Source organism: Protopterus annectens, chromosome 3.part1 (assembly GCF_019279795.1).
Source record: "Protopterus annectens isolate FY-2018-M chromosome 3.part1, PAN1.0, whole genome shotgun sequence".
Classification (NCBI taxonomy): Eukaryota; Metazoa; Chordata; order Ceratodontiformes; family Protopteridae; genus Protopterus; species Protopterus annectens.
Window position 1 is genome coordinate 768,890,776 of NC_056732.1, and position 21,538 is coordinate 768,912,313.

General features: G+C 35.9%; 1 protein-coding gene across 1 annotated transcript in view; it reads right to left on the minus strand.

Annotated features, from left to right (window-relative positions):
* LOC122797720 (CUB and sushi domain-containing protein 3) overlaps positions 1-21,538 on the minus strand; it is a 5,249,173-nt gene that overhangs the window by 1,783,116 nt on the left and 3,444,519 nt on the right. Inside the window, exon 30 of the mRNA XM_044066251.1 lies at positions 20,838-21,032. Coding sequence (XP_043922186.1) covers positions 20,838-21,032 — 195 coding nt within the window. The remainder of the gene's footprint in view (positions 1-20,837; positions 21,033-21,538) is intronic.

Sequence of the window (21,538 nt, forward strand, 5' to 3'; positions counted from 1 at the left end):
CGCAATGCATAATTCATTTGTTTTGGACATAAATCATGAGGCAGGACTCATGACCATGCAGTAACACCTAATTCTAGTAACAATAATTTTGTCTTCCTTTTAAAATTATGGTTCAAATGAAGATCTTATATAACTGGACATTGTCTGCTGAATTTTAAATACTTGCCATGAGTTGTACTACAATCATTAAAACATGAACATACAACTATAAAAAGATATATCTGAAAAGAAAAAGTGTTTTACTCTAGTTTTTTTCAAGAAAACTTTTTCTAATGATTGCTATGTTTCACAGCAAAGCAACTGCAGCCATAGTGAAGGTACATATATATATATATATATATATATATATATATATATATATATATATATATATATATATATATATATATATATATATATATATATATATATATATACACACACACACACACAACTAAATGAGTAAGGGCAAAATCTTGGATGTATTGACTTCTAAGTAAATATTCATTTGTCCATATTTCTGTATAAAATACCTTACATTAACCAATAATTATAAAACATAAAATGCCAACTTCATATTGTATTATTAATACATGAGGGGATCAATAATTATACATGATAGTGCTAAAGATTTTTCATTTTCAGTGATAAGTAATTAATTAATTAAAACGGTCAAAGGGTCTTGATTAGTCAAGATGGGCCTTTCAGTGTGAAAATCAGAGTACCGAGGTGTGCAGTTATAAATTGTATCTATTTATTTATTTATTTGAATACGTTGCTGTGCAAGAATTTTCAGTGCATGTTTTTCTTAGTTCCAATCATGCACTTTCTTGTTCTTGTTTTCATTTAAAAGACTGAGTACCCATGAAGTAGTAAAGACCTGGGATCACAGGTTGAGTGCAAACTTAACCTCAACCATCATGTGTCTACCATTGTAAGGAAAGCCTTCCACGTAGCTCACTTGACTAGTAAAGGCAGCACCTTGAGAGCAAAAGAAGTTATAACCCCCTATACTCGGCATTTAACCCGCCAATATTTGAGTATGACACCCCGTTCGGTATGTACAGTACTAAGCATCTACAGCAATTAGAGAGACTTTAGATGTTTCTAACAAAGAAGATCAAGGGCCTCCAGCATGTGCTTTACATGGACCGACTAAATTCCCTGTCACTATACTCCATATCATATAGACTTCTTAGGGGAGACTTATGCCTGGACTACAGAGCAACCCAACACCCAAACCTAATGTACTTACTAGATATTCATAAATCAAATGGGTCTATGGCTACCCGTTCCGAGGACTTAAATATGTCCTGTGACTTAAATAGCACACGCTGGAGGGACAGATTTATCTGCCAGTGACTGCCATGTATTTGAAACAGACTAACAATTCATGTGAAACAGAGCATCTTTATGAAACTGTTCAAGAGAAACCTGGATGACTGGATGGAGCACTATAAATTCTTACTGGGGATAGCACCCACAACCCTCCTGGACATGGGCAGTCATCAATAAATTCAGTCTTGGGTATTGACTAGTACCTCTATGGTATTATATTGGGGTGAAACGGCTAGGCTTAAACTGACATTTGAATCAATAGCTTAGTAATCACCTATGATCCTATGAGCCTTGAATGTTTATGATTTTTTTGTGTATGTGATTCTTGAGGTGCCCTCCACAGAGAGAAGGGACAGATGACCATAAGAATCTTTTCAAAGACATAGAATCACATGAGAAATATCTTGTGATATGTGTAAAATGTTTTGTATTGTTGCAAACAGTGGACATCCTATGTAAGCCTTCTAAGGAAAATAATGTGGCAGTCGTAATGGGCTTTTGTGTTGGCAATGTTTCTTGAAACTGTTCATGCTTTTGATGGCTGTTGAGTTAGATGTTATCGAATTATTAACAATGTTCACTAAAACAGACAATGCACTGCTAATGTCATGTGGCTGAGAAGATCTTCGAGATCAATTATTTTTAGATAAATTCTTATCTCAAATTGCACTGAGAGCGCATTTCTTTCATTGTTCATTTATAAAGTGTGTTCCAAGTGTTTTGCTTCATCTTTAAGATAATAAACTTAATCTGAATATTTTAAATTGGGTCAGAATGACAAACAACATATGATATTTATGTAAAGCGTTATCACTGTCTCCCCAAACTAGCCATCTTTCCCCACCTTTTACTTAGGTTTACCAGAAATATAACATATACTGATATAAGTATAGATATATATATATATATATATATATATATATATATATATATACACACACATAGCTATAGATATATGTGTGTGTGTGTGTGTGTGTGTGTATGTGTGTGTGTGTGTGTGTCTCTGTGTATATATATATATATATATATATATATATATATATATATATATATATATATATATATATATTTATCTACATTTCACTGAAACTCATTTGACTGAGCACAATTGACTTAAAGCTCACTTCACTGAAAACTCATTTGACTGAAATACCTTTCATTGAAAGGTATATGCCCTTTTCCCCATTGTAGTGTGATCCTGGAGTTAGTATATATACTAAGGGGAGGGTGTAGTTTGGGAATATATTCCAGACAGCAACCAAAGCCCTAGACTCAGGCAAATCCATGCATACAGCCTACCTAGACTTGCAAAGGCCTTTGACACAATCCCCCACAAAGGCATCATTGATAAACTCACCCAGCTCATTATCAACTCATATATTGTCAGGTGGGTTACAAATTGGCTCACTGATAGAACTCATACGGTCAAAATAGGGGACTCCACCTCCTCCAGCAGACCTGTAACCAGTGGTGTTCCACAGGGATAATTTCTGGGACCAGTACTGTTTGGAATCTACTTCTTTGAAGTTCAAGCTAAAACTAAAGGACTGTGGCTGACAAAGTTTGCTGATGACTGCAAACTAGAAGCAATCACTGAAACTCCTAGTGATGTCAACATCCTTCAAGAAGGTCTTATGCAGACTAATGTCTGGTGCCAAAGTCATGATCTTAAACTTAATGCAAAAAAATGTATTATCATCCCCTTCAGCAAGGGTGATGTTCCTGCAAACTACCATATCAATAGTAATACCCTAAGCACAAAGTCAGTGGTGAGAGATCTGGGCACACAGGTCGACAGAAACCTTAACTTTGATCATCATTTCTCCAAAGTGGTAAGAAGGTCATTTTATATTGCTCAACTCATTACTAAGGGCATTGCCTCCAGGAAAAAGAGAAGTTATAACCCCTTGTACTCTTCCCTCATCAAGCCAATAATAGAGTACAATACTCCCTTTAGTATGTTCCTTTCCAAACACCTGCAGCAGTTGGAGAGAGCACAAAGGTTTCTTACAAAGAGAATTCAGGGTCTTCGAGATCTGTGTTATGTGGACAGACTGAAATCATTGTCACTTTACTCTGGGTCATACAGACTGTTCAGAGGCAAGCTGTGCCTGGCATACAGAGCAATCTCTGATCCAGCTTTAACGGAAATGCTGCACATTCACAGGTCAAATGGCACATGGGTCAATTGCTCAAAGGACAGTAACCTGGTATGACTTAATGAAGAGATAGATTTGTCTCACAGAGGTTGCCTCACCTTTGGAACAAGCTTCCTATTCATGTTAAACAAAGCCCCTCACTGGCCCTATTGATGTGTAATTTGGACGACTGTATGAGTAACCAGAAATTTATCCCGGGGCTTCTACCTCATTCTCTCTTAGACAGGGGCAATGGGTGCTGATGTTAGCGTCTTCTTGAACAAGACACTCTTAGGAACATTAGTTGAATTTGTCTTGACTTGTAAGGGCCCTGGGGCTGTCAGCCTAGCAAGTAACTATGATCCTATGATTCAATGATTATCACAACCTACTTAATCCAGGTCAGGATCTTGGAAAGCAATGTACATAAAGCAAAACAAACAATCCTGGAAGGTATGCCTTTCCACTGATGGTCACATATGCAAACATAACACAAATACACGCACATGTACACACATGAACACTCAAACAAGCATGCACACACAACACACACACACACACACACACACACACACACACACACACACACACACACACACACACACACACACACACACACACACACACACACATACACACACACCACAAAGTAACACAAAAACAACAGGCATACATCCCCCTGGTCAACTGTATCCTCATTATTCTAGATGTAAATGTATTTGTGAAGTGGGATGAAAAAAGAGACCTTAAGTAAAATCAATGTGGACAAGCAGTCTCAATCCTGTAGTTACCACAAAAAACTAAGGAGCCAGACACTCTGAGCAGAGGCATTAACCCAGTGCATTAACACTGCAAAAACACAGCAACAACCTGGTAAAAATAGGTACAGACACTTATTACAAAACTATGCAGCAGAAAATGATTCAGTGATGATGCATGTCAACAAGATATCAGAATGCATGATAAAGTGTGACTTTATAAAAAAAAATACACAGCAATTTCTGTTGTGTAAACAAAATTAAGTGACTTATACAGTTAATGGGGAATTTGTTTAGTCAAATGTGTCAAGAAGTACTTCGCACATTTCTAAAACAGATTATTATCAAAAGGAAGACTCTATAGGTGAGTATGGCCACACAAAGGGAGTCTGAATGTCTGGAAAAAGTAGGAAGCATTTGTTCGGAGAGTGCATTATTGCTATAATGTACTTTAATTTATTAAACTTTATACTGATGTTACTGTCTTATATGTTTATATGTGATTTTAAAAGGTAGTCAAATTTGGTTCACTACTGTGCCCCATTTAAAACCTGACACACAAGAATACAAGGCATAACAAGCCTTCCTTACTCAGAGCTCCTTCAGTCTCTTTCCCTCTACTCAGTCTCCTATAGATTGCTGAGGGGTGATCTATGCATAGCATACAAGGCAGCTGAAAACCGCACACTTATGTATCTCCTGCACATTTGCATGTACCAGAAATACAAGGTCTAAGATATCAATTTTGTCTGTAATTTAAACAGAACATGCTGGAGAAACAGACATGTGCCCTGGAGATTGCCTCTCCTATGGTACAGGCTTCCCATCCATGTAAAGCTGAGTTCATCTGTTACCCAATTTAAGCACAACCTAGACAAGAGGTTAATGAATAGGAAATTCATACCAGGCCTGGCATCCACGTTCCTTATAGACTCAGGTAGTTTAAAATTGCCTGGTCCTCAATGTCCTATTTGGCTACAAGATGTCATTATTCTTTTGAGAACACTTGGCTATGCTTAGAAAGGCCTCCTGGGTCATTAGCTTAATAACAAACTATAAATCTATGAATATAACAAAGGCAAATGATGTGTGAGTTGGAGTTGATCAGAATCAAATCCCCATCTCCTGACTGTTAGAACAAGAAGCATTAATATGGAATCATGTCATGGACATGTCTGCATTTGTTGAAATTTCATGAAAAAATATAATCTATAGTAACAATATAAAAGGTTTGGATTTCACGCCAATAAACTGAGTAAGTATGCTGTAAGGTTACCATCCAAAATATTGTTAAAGCCAAAGAAAGATATGGAATTTTTCTAATGTGCAATTATATGCAACATTTCTAAACTCGGCACCCACTCCATACTTCCTAAAAGTAAGCAAACAGAAACATTAAAACTGCTACCTCTCTGTAGGACAATTGATATGAGGATCAAATGATCATAGGAGTTAGAATGCAACTAGCCTTGACCCATTTCCTTCTTACCAGTGACCACTCTTAAGCCGTGCCACCCAGTTCAAGGAGGACCCAGCCGATCATACCATAAGTGATTTTTTTTTTCAAATAGAAATTTTATTGATTTTACAAAATATTAATATCACAAATAATTGCAGTTCAACAATGAGCAGTAATATAGAAGAGAACATATAACAACCAACTATATTCAATATGTACAATAGTGCTGCATACAAGAAATATAACCCCTAAAAGTAAAAGTTAATGCACACTTTAAAAGCAAGAGGTTGAATATTGTAGCTGGACACAAAGTAATTGCCATAACTGAAACTGCTAGAGCAAGTAAAAGGAAAGACATAATACTTATCTTGAGCCATCATACAGTAAAGGTATGAAGAAATGGGGAAAGAAAGAATTTTATATATATATATAGGATGAACATGTAGAAATTCTGTACTACCTTAGATTCTGTGTACTTAGTTATCAGCTAAGTGCTCAAATATGGAATTCCAAAATGTCAGATAGTAGGGACGCTTGCGTGGACTTGTTATTAGGAGTTTATGTGAAGTAATGTATTTAATAGCCAAACTTCTAAACCCTCTCCAGGACATCTTAGTGCGATCAATCCAGTGTTTGGTAATGTAGAATTTGACTAATAGACAGAGTGTAACCAAGATATGTAATCTCAGTTTTGATATTTTAAGATTAGTGACATGTAGTAATGCCATTTCCCATGGTAAGGTTAATTTATGGTATCCCATCTTGTCAAGTCTCACTTTGAGAGAGCACCAAATACTGTGGGAGTATCTGCAAAACCATAGTATATGTAAAATGTCTGCCTGAGGTAGGAGCAGCAGGGGCATGCAGAAGATACACTCGGGTTAAATTTATTTAAGTGGACTGGAGTGAAATACAGGTTATTGGTGATCATAAATTGCATGTAAGTAAGTTTTTAAAAGGGGAGAACATGAGTGTGGATTTGATAGCTGATACCTTTTGCTCTACTAGCAGGTTCAAACCTTGTTGATCCCAGTAGTCCGCATATACCATATCATCCTGATATTGGAGTGTATTGATAAGTTTATAGGAAAGGGACAGCATACTCTTCTTGCTGACTAACATTTCTAACAACTTGGCTACCTGACTGAAGTCAGATTCATTTACGGTGTGTTCTTGGGATAAAGATGCAATAATTTTTCTTATTTGTCTCAGAATTATAGTGTATTGTTTAGATAAGTTTAGGATAGCATGTAATTCAGTTAAAGATAAATTTCTGTGTTTATGAATATCCCATAGCATGAATTCTTTTATTAGAGGGTAGTCATACAGATTGATCCTGTTGTGGTTCAATTTAATATTTGGGTTAAGGTGGATAGGTTGAAATAAGAGGAGAGCTTTTTCTAGTTTCAGAGATTTAAAAATTTGATTTTAATCTTTAGGATATGATGCAACTTCAGATTTTTAAGAGTTAATGGGCCTAAGAAAGGGAGAGCTTTGGGGTTTGAGCATGATTATGCCATATTTTGACCTAAAGGGAGTCCATGTTTCGTCATTTGGGCGGTAGTTGGCAATTGTAATTAATCGATTTGCCTGTAGGATTCTATAATAAAGTTGAAGATCAGGCGTGTTTAGGCCTCCCCTATCTTTTGGATAAGCAAGTCTTTGATGTGACACTCTAACCGACTTCGGGTGCCATATTAACTTTGCAAAGGCTTTGTGGATTTTCATGAAAAGTGTATTGGGAATAGGGGTGAGAGATGCATGCAGGTGGTAGAGAAGCTTTGGGAGGATGTTCATTTTAATGATGGATGCTTTAGATAACATAGGAAGCTTCATCTGCTGCCATCTAGGTAGGTCTTGTGAAAGTGCCACCCATATTTTGGTTAAGTTGGACTGCAATGTGGATGAAGATGAGTGGCCACATTGGACCCATAGATATTTGAAAGAGTATACTATGTGGAAGGGTGAGTCTGGAAAGAGATTTTCTCTATGGGCTGAAGGGTTGATTGGGAAAATAAAGGATTTGCTTTAATTCATTTTATAGTCCGAGATAACTGCAAAGGTGTTCAAGGTATTGACTAATTTCTTGGTGTCTGTCAGAGAATGTTCAAAATAAATATTCAGGTCGTCAGCAAATGCGGTCAGGCTGATCTTGGTATGTGGTAATCTGGGAATTGAGTGGTGTGTTTTTTGCAAGATGAGCAGGAAAAAAGGTTCTAGATTTAAGTTGAAAAGAAGACGGGAGAGAGAGGGCATCCTTGCCTCGTGCCATTTGTGATTTTTATTGGTTGTGAGTATTGTTTATTAATATACAGGCACATATATGAATTGTTATATAAGATTTTATCAGTACTGATAAATTCAGAAGGTATAGCAAAGTAGTGTAAGGTTGTAAACAGAAAGTTCCAGTTGACCCAATCAAATGCCTTACATGCATCTAAGATCATTGCATATCTAGGATTTTTTTCCTTTTTGGTAAGATTAAGTATGGTTTCCAAAGTTAGGTTATTGTCCCAGGTGTGCCTGTTGGACATAAAACCTGCTTTCTCTTTAGAGATTAAGGAGGGAACTATTCTTTTAAGCCTTTCGGCTAAAATGGATGATAACGTTTTAATGTCTATGTTCATTAAGGAAATTGGCCCGTAACTGTTAAGGTTGTCTTTGCCTAGGCTATTTTTTAGGGATGAGAATGGTCTTTGAGTGGTTAATATATATGTCTGTGATACCTTGAGTAGAATGGGAGCCAATACATTTTTACAGGTTTTATAGAAGTCTGGTGAGAAGCCATCTGGACCCGGAGCTTTCACAGTTTTACGGTTATAGATGGCATTTAAAACTTCCTGTTGAGTCAAAGGGGCAGAGAGCATTACATTCTGATCTTCATTTAACTTTGGGAATGTGATATAATTGAGATGTTTTTTCATCTCTGCACAATTGGGGTTTGGTGGTGGTTACTGGTATAGATATCTGAGTATAGTTGATGGAACAGCTGAATATTTTGAGTATCTGATTTATAGAGAGTGTTTTGATGATAGATAAGGGCTATTCGGGGTGAATTTTGTTTTTCAATTATCCTAGCTAACGCTTTGGAGGGGGGTTGTAACCATTCAGAGTAATTTGTTATAAATCTTAATTCTTGTAGGGAGAGGTTGGATTAATGTAGTTCAAAAGTTCCTTTTGTTTATCTAATATTTCGTTATCTAATGATAAGGTATAATTTGCTTGAAGCTTTTTGTCTAATGTTTTAATATCAGATATTAAATGGTTCTCTTTCTCTAGTCTCTTTTTTTTAAGGTATGTGGATTTTTGGATAAATATTCCTCTAAGGACAGATTTATATGCCGCCCATTGAACATCGATTGGGATATTTGTGTCTTGAGGGTTGGAATTAAATTCCACCAGAACCTTGGCTATCTCCTCGGTAACCATTGATATATGAGGCACATTGTTATTGAGGGAACAATTAAATCCTCTATTTAGCAAGGATGTGTTATGTGCAAAGTTTATCTTTAAAGTAATCTTTGAATGGTCCGAGAAAATTCTGTGTTTGGTTGAATAATTTGTTTTCCAATTTGTTAGTATAACTGAAATCAGAAAAAAATCTATGCGTGACCAAGAATTATGGCATCTCGAGAAATATGTAAAATTGCTGTTGTTACGAGTGTCCTTACTAATAGATATAGGGTCAGCTAGATCAAAGTCAGAGATTAGCTCCATTAGAGCAAGGGACGCTTGAGTGCAATATGATTTGGTTTTACTAGAACGGTCAGTGTTAGGGTTGATAACTGCATTCCAGTCCCCTCCTAAAAAAAATTGTTAGGAAAGTTAAGTAAGAAGTTATACATTTTCATAATGAATTTCTGCTGAGCATGGACCATATATACTTAAGAACAGAATTGGTTTAGTAAGCAGTGGGGTTAGGCACATAAAAATAGTACCACCTACCCTTCAGGTCTGAGCCCTTGTCTATTATAGAAGGATTAAATGCATTTTTAATAATAGCTACCCCTTTGGAGTTACAGCTATTTCCTACTGATATAATGTCTTTAATCCACTTCCTGTTCTGTTCCTTTCTCCATTCTTCAGCTAATATATGTGATTTCTGAATATAGCAGATATCTGCTTCAGCTTTTACCAATAGGTGCATTAGACGATTCCTTTTGCTTTTGTCCTGGAGACCTCTAACATTCCAGGAACTTATTTGCCATATATTATCTATATTTACGGGAATCTTTTGGTTAAGTTAAGTTATCTAAGAGATGAACAAGAATTAGGGGATAGTTATATGGCTCAAGAGTAAGTTGCAAAATAGGTATATGTGTAACAGCTATTAAAAATGCAGCACTTGACTCTCTCAAATCTACCCTAGTGCCTACCTACTTGTCCCCAATATTTGAGAGAGAGAAAAGGACAAAATACATGAGTAAACATAACTTTATAACAATAAGGTAATTAACAAACCTATAGCAAGATTTACAAAATATGTACAATATTGATATAATTCCAAACATTGTCATCGGAAGCCCTTCTTAATATATCCAACTAGCTCTTAACTAATGGATCCACCAATTATAGTACAACACGTGTTGCTTAATCATCAAAACAACTTATGTTGCAGGGCAGAATATAGAGTAAGGTGAAATCTAAGAATATAGAACACACTCTGTTGTAGGGAGAGAAAATATAGATGAGATATGATTAAGATCAGCAACATTTAATTGAAAACAGAATATAAATAAAACAGTAGTTCTTTACAATGGTTGGCATCTGCTGTGATGGTTAAGTGATTACCAGACAACTTTAGTATTTGTTTCTGACTACTTCTTCTTTCGGCTTTTCCCGTTAGGGGTCACCACAGCGGATCACCTGTCCGCTCATGATTGGTGATTGGTAGTGGTGTTTTACGGTATCGAGTTGCCAGCCCGGCACCCAACCTTCCACAGAAGGTATACACCTAGGGCCAATTTAGAGTATCCAGTCCACCTACAGCATGTCTTTTGGGATGTGGGAGGAAACCAGAGCACCCACAGGAAACCCACGCGACCACAGAGAGGACATGCAGACTCTACACAGAAGGCACCCCAGCCGAGGATCGAACCGGAGAACCTCTTGCTGTGAGGCAGCAGTGCTAACCGCTGCACCACCAGTATTTGTTTCTGACTAAAATGTGATAATCTGAGTTGCTATTAGGTACCCACATATACAGGTTATATAAACAAATACTAGTCAGATGACACTCTAAGCAAGAGACACACTTGCTTACTAAAAATTGAAAGAAACCTAAACAAATCACTGCATCTGTATGCAGCTAGTGCAGAAAACAATTCAAATAGAAGGCCTAGAGTTTCCTAAAGTATACAACAAAACAGAGAGCACCAACCTATTACTGCACAAACGTTTAGGGGTTGTAAGTGGCACAGTTATGTGTAATAGACACTAGTGTAGTATTCTTCTCTGTGACCAGTTTCCTGACAGAAACAATCTGCAGCATAACGGGAAACAGTACCACAATTAACAGTTTACTAACCACTGGACTATGTATTATGTTTGTGAATTCAGTGGGTACTCAATTTGCTATCTGCTAAATCAAGACACAATATATCATTTCACATAAGAAACTATCTTAGCCATCTAGCTAACAAAAAAAAAACATGAAATGGAATATTTAAACCTTCAGGGACTTGAGATATAAGCTTTCTGACTTGAATCAGTTATTTTAGACTTAGACTCAGTGTTAGCGTTTGTGTGTCCAATATAAGAGGGATCGGTTTACACTTATCTCATTAGATCAGATCGTTGAAGCCAGTTTGAGCCACAGACAGTTACTGACTGGAAACCTTTTTTAATTCACGTAAATGTATTGAGAACATCGGCTTTCCAACACTTTACAGAGCTGAGATAATACAGTTAGCGAGTAAATTTGCATGTAAATACTGTGTGAGGTCATGTAGTGAGGCATACAATAACATAGTGCTGGAAAATATTAACAGTTAGGACACTAGATTTCTGAATGTAATCTAAAGCAAAAACAGTTACGGTGGACATAAACTTCAATGAGGAGACAAGTTATAGTCCATTAATTAGAGGGAGGACAAATCTTCTGAACTCACTGCTAGTCCGGTCCAGCTGCACAAAAGCAACCTCGCCTCTGCATAGACCCCAGCAAAGCTAAGAAATTTGAGATTCTTCTTGTTCACTTCTTACAGTACCAGAGGGAACACTAATAGGGAAATTGGGCAAGTGTTCATTTATGAAACAGCCTTGATTAGCTTTATTAATGTTAAAGCAGCAGGAAGTTCTTGCTGTACTTTTTCCTGCTATAATGGTGCATTCACCTGATGAGATTGTAGAGAGTCACTGCTCAGGCATCCCTCTGGGAAAAGAAATTGGTAAAGAATTCTTCGTTCATGGTTCCGGCGTTTTTCCAAAACATTTCAGGAAAGTTGAGTTAGCTTCTTTAGGTGAGGCCATTGTGAACTTATTATCATTATAGTAAAAGGATAGAGAGTTCGGAAATTTCATCTCAAATTTTATATTCCGTTTAATGAGGGCTGCACAGAATGGAGAGAGTCTGCGGTGCTTTTCTTTAATTTCTTGAGGAAGATCCTGGGAAATTGAAATGGTAAAAGTATTCCATGTGAAGTGTTTAACTTTTTTGTATGCAGAAAGGATGACATGTACATCTTGGTAATTCAGGAGCTTAACGTAAACAGATCTTGGGGCTGTAGTGCTTTGGTTTCTTTGGAGGGCTCGGTGTGCCCATTCAATTCTGCATTCCGACTGAAGTTCTTTAAGTTGTAAAAGAGAGCAGAATATGTTTTTAGTGTTGGGAGCAATTGACTTTGTTCATAATTTTCTGGCAAGCCTTTTACAATAAGGTTGTTTCATCTGCTCCTGGCCTCGAGATCCAGGATTTTCAACTGTATGTCCGATAGAGCCTTTTCCTTGATTTTTAGTTCTGACTTCAGGTGTTCAATTTCTAATTCAGTGGATCTGGTTCTCCCCTCCACAAGGTCCAGTCTTTCAGCAATCTGTTTCATTGTACAACCAAAAGTATTGAGTTGTTCAGAGAAGGCTTGGACAGCGGATTGTAATGGTAAAAGGGAGCTCTTTAGATCGTCCATATGTATGGAGTTTTCGGCCTTCTGTTTAGTGCATTCTTTCACTTGTTCTTGTTGGAGTTTGGATTTGTTTTGTCTTTTTGAGGTAAGATCTTTCTCAGGGGATGCTATAGCTGATAACCTGGTTTTTGATGTTTGGGTGTCCATGCCTTCTATTTCATTGGGGATTTTCACACAGCGGAATTGCTTATTAATTTCCCTCATGGTTGCTGTCTGTTGCTGAGGTGCTGAAGCTTTCAGGCCTCTATTGTACACATGGAGGCTCATTTTTCTTTTAGATTTGCAGGCCTTGAAGGAAAATAATATGAAGACAGGTTCAGTGCAGGATCACCCCTTCAATGGAAAGTTTGTATTTTACGATTTGCTGGCAAATGCAGGTTTTCCTGAGAGTTTAGGTTAGAGCTATGTGGACAGGGTGCTCCGCAGACGACCACCATCTTGGAATACCATAAGTGAATTTATGAATGACCATCAGGTTTTCCAGTTTAGCACCGAGAAACATAATGTGCAGAGTTGGATAATACCTAATGAAGTAAACATGGCATTATATAGCAGATGTCTTATGACCAGAGCTAGAGGTTTATGTCACTAATAGAAGAGGATCATACCTATATTTTCAATTACTTTAAAGAAACGTGCAATGTATGAACTTACTAATAGTGTATGCCTCCCAATAAAATGTAACTAAAAAGTTTAAAGCATTTCCTGAAGTAAATTAAAATGATGCAGTTGGTGTTCTGCAGTAGCAGCTGTACTGCATACTGGATTGTGAGGTCAATGGAAGTAACAGTTTCTAGATTCAACTCATATAAAACTGTATACATTTTTGAGTTGTAAATTTACATTTTATTTCAAAACAAACATTCTATAAAGCTCTGATTTCTATTCAATATCTTTACCAACCATCTTCACTCTGCCTGCGGCCACTCCACTCTTATCCCATACGCGGATGACTCAGCCTTCATCACCCTCTCTGACAACATGTCACATCTCCACTCACTTACACAAAACACATTTTTTGACGATGAAAAATGACTTAATGAAAACCAACTTATTCTAAACCCTAAAAAAACAAACTCTTACTCTTCTTACCAAAATCTCTGTCACACTACAAATCCACCTTCTCCAGCTCTTCTCTAAACAACACAGCCATCAAAGCTGATCCATATACTAAACTCCTGGGAACCATAATAGATGACCAGCTAAAATTTCATCAGCATATACATCAGTGTATCAAAAAGACACGCCAAAAACTGAGATTATTGTATCAGAACAAATACATTCCTTACAGCAAACACTACACTATCCCTAGCTAGGGTTTTCCTGCCATGCCTTCTCTATGCCGCTCCCATCCTAACAAACTTACAATCCACCTTAGTCTCCAAACTCAAACAAACATCTAATAAAATTGCCAGATTTGCAACAAACCAACCCTATAAATCAGACCATTGTATTGCATTAAAAAACTGCAGTGGCCAGAATTCCCCCATAAGCTTCTTATCTCACAGCTACAAATCGCACACTCAATCCTACACAGACCTGCCCCTCCCTCACCTCCCTCGTTTCCTTCTATACCCCCACTAGATCTCTCTGCAGCTCTGACCAACAACTGCTTGATGTACACAAACCCAACAAAAATATCAGTAAACTACTTTACAATTACAGTGTGTCTTTAGCCTGGAACAAGCTTTCTAACTCTGTCAGAAACATCCCAAATATAAATCAGTTCAAAAAGCAAATGAAATGTTTTCTCTTAAGCTCATGGATCTGCCCTTGCCAGGAGCCAACATTAACCCTCTTATCTCTGGGAACTTTCCTCTCTTCCCTTAACTCATTTTCTCTGCCTCTCTAATAACTTTATGGCTACTTTTCTTTGAATCTGCTTTTCTCACATTTTTAAGAAGCTTTACTCATGAAATAGTGTGACTACTATGTTTCCACCACAACCAAAAACAATGTAATTATGTATGTAGTTCATCTATTTTTGTAGATACTGTCACTTTTATAGCACATCGACTCCAAACTACCTTTACATTGTACATTCCATGCCTCATCTCTAAGACATACTGTGTATATTTGAAATTGCCAGGTTCTGTTAAATTGCTCTTGTTCTATTTATTGTAAACTGTTTTTTGCTTAACCTTTTGTGCTTATTCCATGTTTTACTTTTTATTTTTTACTGTACTGTATAACTTACAATACATGTTCTATGTTCTACGAATATTTGTATGAAATGTCTTGGAGAGTTTCTCCTCGGGTCAACACTGAAAATGGGCTTCAAGCTCAGTTGGACCAACCCAGTTAAGAAATGTCAAATAAATAAATAAATAAATAAATAAATAAATAAATCATTTCTTAATAGATCTGTGGTGGCATAAGCAAGGTTACATGCTACTGAAAGTGGGGGAACTATATATGTCAACTATCTGGAAATTTTTAAATAATGTACTAATTGTCATAAACAATAAGAGCAGATGAAACAAGACATAACATAAAAGTCCATATGTTAATATGTTTTTTATTTTCTATAACACCTTTACAAATTAATGTCAGGATTGTTTAATCAAATTTTCAGAATGAGGATTTGGCAAGTTGCTACATCCAGTTTATCTACCTTAATGAAAATCTTAACTGGTCTGAATATTAATAAGACACTTTTTGTTGTGTCTTTTGGCTTTTCCTGGTTAGGGGTCGCCACAGCGGAACTCCGGTCTGCTAATGACTGGCAGTAGAGTTTTACGTGCTGAGTTGCCAGCTCTGACGCACAACCTTCAATGAAGGTACGCCCATTCATGCATGTCTCCACATAGAAGACGCTCTAGCTGAGAATCGAACAGGATAACGTCTTACTGTGAGGTGACAACGCTACCGCAGCACCACCACCACAGAGTAATATTAATAAGACACTATAGGTTACAATTCAGCTTTGAATAAATTCCTATACTATAAAAAATGTACAGATTTTTATGAACAATTTGTAATCAAATTCACACTGCAGCATCTTAACAAAAACATTTCTGAAAATAAATTGATGGTCTATTATGATGGTACTTTTAGGCATAAGTGATTCAGAAAAGTGATATTACATTTAGATAATTTCAGACCAGCTTCCAACACTCTCCTCTTCTTTGCTTATTAAAAAAAGGTGTAAAACTAAGCTAAGTGTTTTGTGGCAAACTCATAGGCAGAATGCAAAATAGACAAAAATATATCCTAAAATATTTGTGGATTTTCTCATATCAACATCATCTTGATCAGGAAGAACCAGATCAGAAAAAAAAAATAACACATAACCTAAACCTCCAGCCAACAATAAAATATAAAAGAACACAAAAGCTTGCCCCATGCAATAGCTGCAGTTTATTATATAAAGAATGTTAAATGCTTTCAATCTAAATACTGGAACTTCAAGTGCTTTCATTCCAAATACTGGAATATCATCAGAGCATAAATTACTTGCATAATTCCATATATAAATAAAACTCATTCTGTCACATTATTACATAAAGCAATCAAAACTTGCACATTGAATAAAAATCAGTTAAAATCATCTAAAACGTTCTTATGTGTTACCTATAAAAAACAAATTAATTTTGTACTACAAAATTATATTAGTTTTTGTGAATATAACCACCACATTTCGACCCCCTCTCAAAAAAAAAAAGTTTCCAGATGACTGTAAGTCGGGTGCTGTCATTGACTCCACAAATTATATTAGCATACTGTAAGAGGGACTCACAACAACTAATTACTGGTGCCAAAGTCATGGTCTCAAGTTAAATTTAAAAAATGTATCATCATACCATTTGTCAAAAACATGGCTCCTACTGAATGCCACATCAACGGCAACCCCATAAGCACACAACCGGTAGTGAGAGACCTGGGTACTCAGGTTGACAACAATCTCACATTTAACCGTCATGTATCGGCAGTGATCAGAAAAGTCTTTGACTTGGTTCAACTCATAAGTAAAGGGATTGCATCCAGAAAAAAAGGAGGTTATTACCTCTCTATACTCCTCCCCCTCATTAGACCAATAATTAATTATTAGTACAATAATTAATTATTATTATTAGAGGATGCCCCATCCCTGGAATAGACTTCCCATACACATCAAACAGAGTACCTTGCTTACCCACTTCAAGCACAACCTTAATGAGTGGATGGCAAACCACAAATTTGTTCCAGGGGTTCCACCTCTGTCTCTCATTGACAAAGGTGATTGGTGCTGAATGAGGTTTCTTTTTGGGGATAATCTCTTGGCTAGGCTGTAAGGGCCTGAGGGCCATTAGCCTAGTCACCTCCTATGATCCTATATACATATATATATATATATATATATATATATATATATATATACACACACACACACACACATATATATATATATATATATATATATATATATATATATATATATATATATATATATATATATACACACACACACACACACACACACATATATATATAAATATATATATATATATAAATATATTTATATATATATATATATATATATATACAATTCATCTCAAATCAAATATGATAAATCTTGCAGATATTTATATTAAAGTCTGGCAGCCCTGAAAGTAAATACACTGTTGTTGCTCAATTTATCATTTAGAATAAGCAAATATGTAGCATTTAAACCAAATAAAATGTAACTAGCTCTCAGTCTGACAAATGCGCTTCCCAATATTTATTGTCAATTTTTTTGAAAATAATAAAAGAAAAGTCTCTTAAAATTGCTACAAACTATACAATACCTGTCCAAGGTGTTATTTACAAAACTACTTCCTTGGTATTGCAACCATACTTATCAGATGTATAAATAATTCTAGGCTTTTAATAGAGAATGTAGATTTTGGAATTTACCATCAAATGAAATCTTGAGGGTCAAAATACTTAAAATGGAAAATGTTCTCTAAATGGTCTACAATTGGGAAATGTATATTTTGTCGATTGTATTAACGTGAAACATGTACAAAAGGGCTTCAGACTATACAAATTTCCCAGTGGTCTTATGGAAGGTTCAGTCCTACATGGTGAACTGATTGAGTTGTTTGTTAGGATGATATTTGATTATGCATTTTTCTTAATAAATGTAGTTAGAAATGGGCAGTTATTGCATGAGACCACTTTATGTGTTTTTCTGTAGGAACAGGTAGTTATATGGAGTAGTCTGTATAAGCAGTACATAAAATGGAGTAGGTAAAAACTTCTTCATAACCATTATATTTATTAGGATACTTCTGGATCAAATAATCCTTTGCTGAGATCTGTGCAAGCAACACTTAATTACATTGTAAATAGTGTACAAATTACAGATAAAGAACAAACATGTCAATATTCATTCTAGAATAATCAAAAGAAACCAACATAAAAAATATAAAGGGAATCCTTTGATGTTAAGCCATTTTAATGGCAAAATTATCAGTACTACAAACATGTTCTTCCCAACCACATTATCAATGAAATTCTGCTTTTACCTGAAACATGTCCAGACAAAACTGAACCAGTGCAGGATACAGCTTTATCTGAGGTATAAACAAAACATCTTTCACATAAATTTCACGGTGTGTGTACATTGTGCACCAATTTTAACTATAAAGTTCTCAAAATACTCAACTCACATAATTATTCAGAATTAAAGATGGAAAATATATGTTGTAAGTAATAAATTCTGTCTTAGTGTGCATGGATTGGTCTCCAGATTTTTTAGTGAACGTGATAAAACATGAAAAATATATAATTTAACCAATCCCTTTAACAAATATGGCAAATTGTTTTGCTTCTTTCATTGTCAGACTGCAAAGTATTATATATTTAAATAAAAGTAGACATAACTATTTCTTTTAATTTGAAAACTAATTTGCAAATTTAATTTGTGATTTAAGTTTGGGCTGCCATAACTGTAGATATATGCTATGAAATGCATAGTTATTTGTAATATTTGCAAACTGGTAATCTCTGGTAATAGTAAAATGTCTTGAGCAAGTCAATGACATAAATTTAGAAGAATTTATGCAGAATGTATTGGAAACACAGTATTTAGGAAGCATATTTAGAATTATATTGGTCAGGAATCATTTTGGTGGACAAAATTCCTGAAGATTGTTTGTGTGTAGCAGAACCTTAGGGACTTGCACTTATATGTGAAGTAATTGTTATGTGTCATAAATATAATAAACAGCCTTGCAAAAAATGCATGAAAATAGCCTTGTAACCCAACAAAAAATAAAAACAATATGAAAAGTGTCCCCAAGCTAGTTATTCTTATTAGCTCACTTGGTATAAATTCAGCTACTACATCTATGCATCTGGTATTTAAGGGGCCTTATAATTTTTCTGAACTGTAGAACTGAAACGTGAAAGGCAGTCAATAGCTAATAAGTGATACCATCTAGATCAGTTTCAGGGCACATGTGAGATTCATATTCAGGAACGGACCAGTGGTGTGAATAAGATATTGGATAATGAACAAGAAGTTGATGAAGACAGACAGCACTAAGCACAGAAAGGGTTGTATATGCTAAATCCAGAATGTTAAAAGTAGATGATTCTGTGAGTGGCAGCCAGTACAAATCATTTGAGATAGGGCTAGTGTTAACCGAATAATCCAACTAAGCACACAGCTCCTTTTCAGTGGCAGACTGGGAGCAATGTTTGGCAAATGGACACTCAATCCCTTTTCAGTGGTGATCTAGAAGCAACGTCATGTTAATTGACTTACACAGAGTTACACAATATGCAAATGGAGTCACTGTTAATCAAACTCAGGACTACTGCAAGGTCTTGATATACTGTCACACAACCTTAAAATATGTGCCACACTTGCAGGCAATACTGAGAATTTTCAATCAGTACCCATTCTGTGGGATTTCCTATACAGTGAATCCAATCAGGGTTAAAATTATGAAGCCTAAGGTAAAATACATTAAATGATTGAAACTACAAGGACACTAGAGCAATGATCTTGTTGCTTCAAGGGCAGTAAGTGGTGGACAGAGTACCTCATGCATGTCCAGCTGTTGTCTGTGTTACTCTATTCAGCTCGATTTAAGTCAGCTGCACAGAGTTGTTGTGTGCACAAGAAAAGAGCATATTAACATATAAACAAGCATTTCACCATATTGATCAGCTTTTAACCTTCACCAGTCATAGAGAACCAGAACCAGAACTTGAAGTAATTGTGTGCCATCTGATAAGTACTCCTCAGTCCCAGTGAGAGCATAACAACAGACTCAGCTGCACACCCCCCCCTGTTTATTACACAGTCAAGTAGTGTAAATGAGCAGTTTGGTACCCATCTGTTGTAGTGTGCGAATTATGTACCATTGTTGAATAACTGTGTAGAACAGGAGCTCAGATAAACTTTAATGGTGTTCCAGATATGTCATGTACTACCAAGTTAATCAGGAGATGTGGTGCCATGGAAACCTACTGTTACATCTCAGTGCTCTGGTTTTTATTAGGTAGTATAGGCAACAGGTATTCCACCTTGACAAATCCATTCCAAGGCTTTCATTAATTAATATTCTACACATAATATTGCAACTGTATAGTGTATATATAACAGTTTCTTCAGTGGTCTGTGTTGGCAACTAGCATTTCACAACAGAAACTCATTGGTCATACTGTTTTGCAGCTGTAAGTAAATATACAAGCCCCCCCCCCCCCAATATTATAAATAAACAATATGGTTGCAGCGTTCTTCTGCATTGGATGCTTGAGGATTTTTAGACAGTATGTTTTGCATTCTTTTTTATAACCAGCAAGACATATACATTTGCAGATTAGTTTAGAGTATTCTTCTTAAGACACAAGATAATTACTTTTATTTATTTCACTGAAATATGATGCTTTTGTTTGGCAGAGCTTCACAATGATAACAAATGAAAATAAATGGCAAATGCTCTGTCTATACATGTGCAGTTTGAAAAATGCATATCAGAAGAAAATCCTTCAGCTGATGTATATTATCTAATAGTTAAATCATGCACTATTTCTTATCCCTGGAAAACTGAGCACAAACTCCTACCATGGCAGCTTGGCAAAGCTCTGTTCCACCCAGGCCGTCCATCATCTCCTATTATGCAAGTAAGAGTGGAGTAACCTTGTAACACATAGCCTGCGTCACAGTGGTAGGTAACCGTGGACCCGAGTTTATAGTCCATTCCTGTACGAGTGCCATTCATTATATTTCCAGGATCAAAGCAGGATTCTCTCAGTTTTGCTGAAAAAAAAATGCATTTAGAATTAATGGTGCACATTTTAACAGCACTAAGCTTATTTGTTTAAAATACTGATTGTGCACTGCACAGCATAAGTATCTAGGCATATAAATTATTAAGATGCAAGGCATATACTTTACAAATTCAGATATTATATGGTATGTCTCCAAATAATGTATCAGTATAACTCAATTCACTATAAGGTGGGTAGTAACAGAAATGTTATTAAGTCAGTATGTAAAATAAATATCATTTTTATGCTGTGTAAGCAGAAAAGAAACAAGAATGCATCCCTTTATATATCTCATTATTGTTTTTTCTTTCTTTCTTTATCTTTATCTGTCAGCTTAATATCTACCTATCAATAGACCTTTATTTCACATTTGGTAGGAAACTCCGAAGTGCAGCTTATCTGATCGGTAGTATTTCAAAGACTAATGTATAATAGTTACTGTAATAAAGCTCCTGACAACCTGTACCTCAGGTAGCTCTAGGAGATACTAGAATT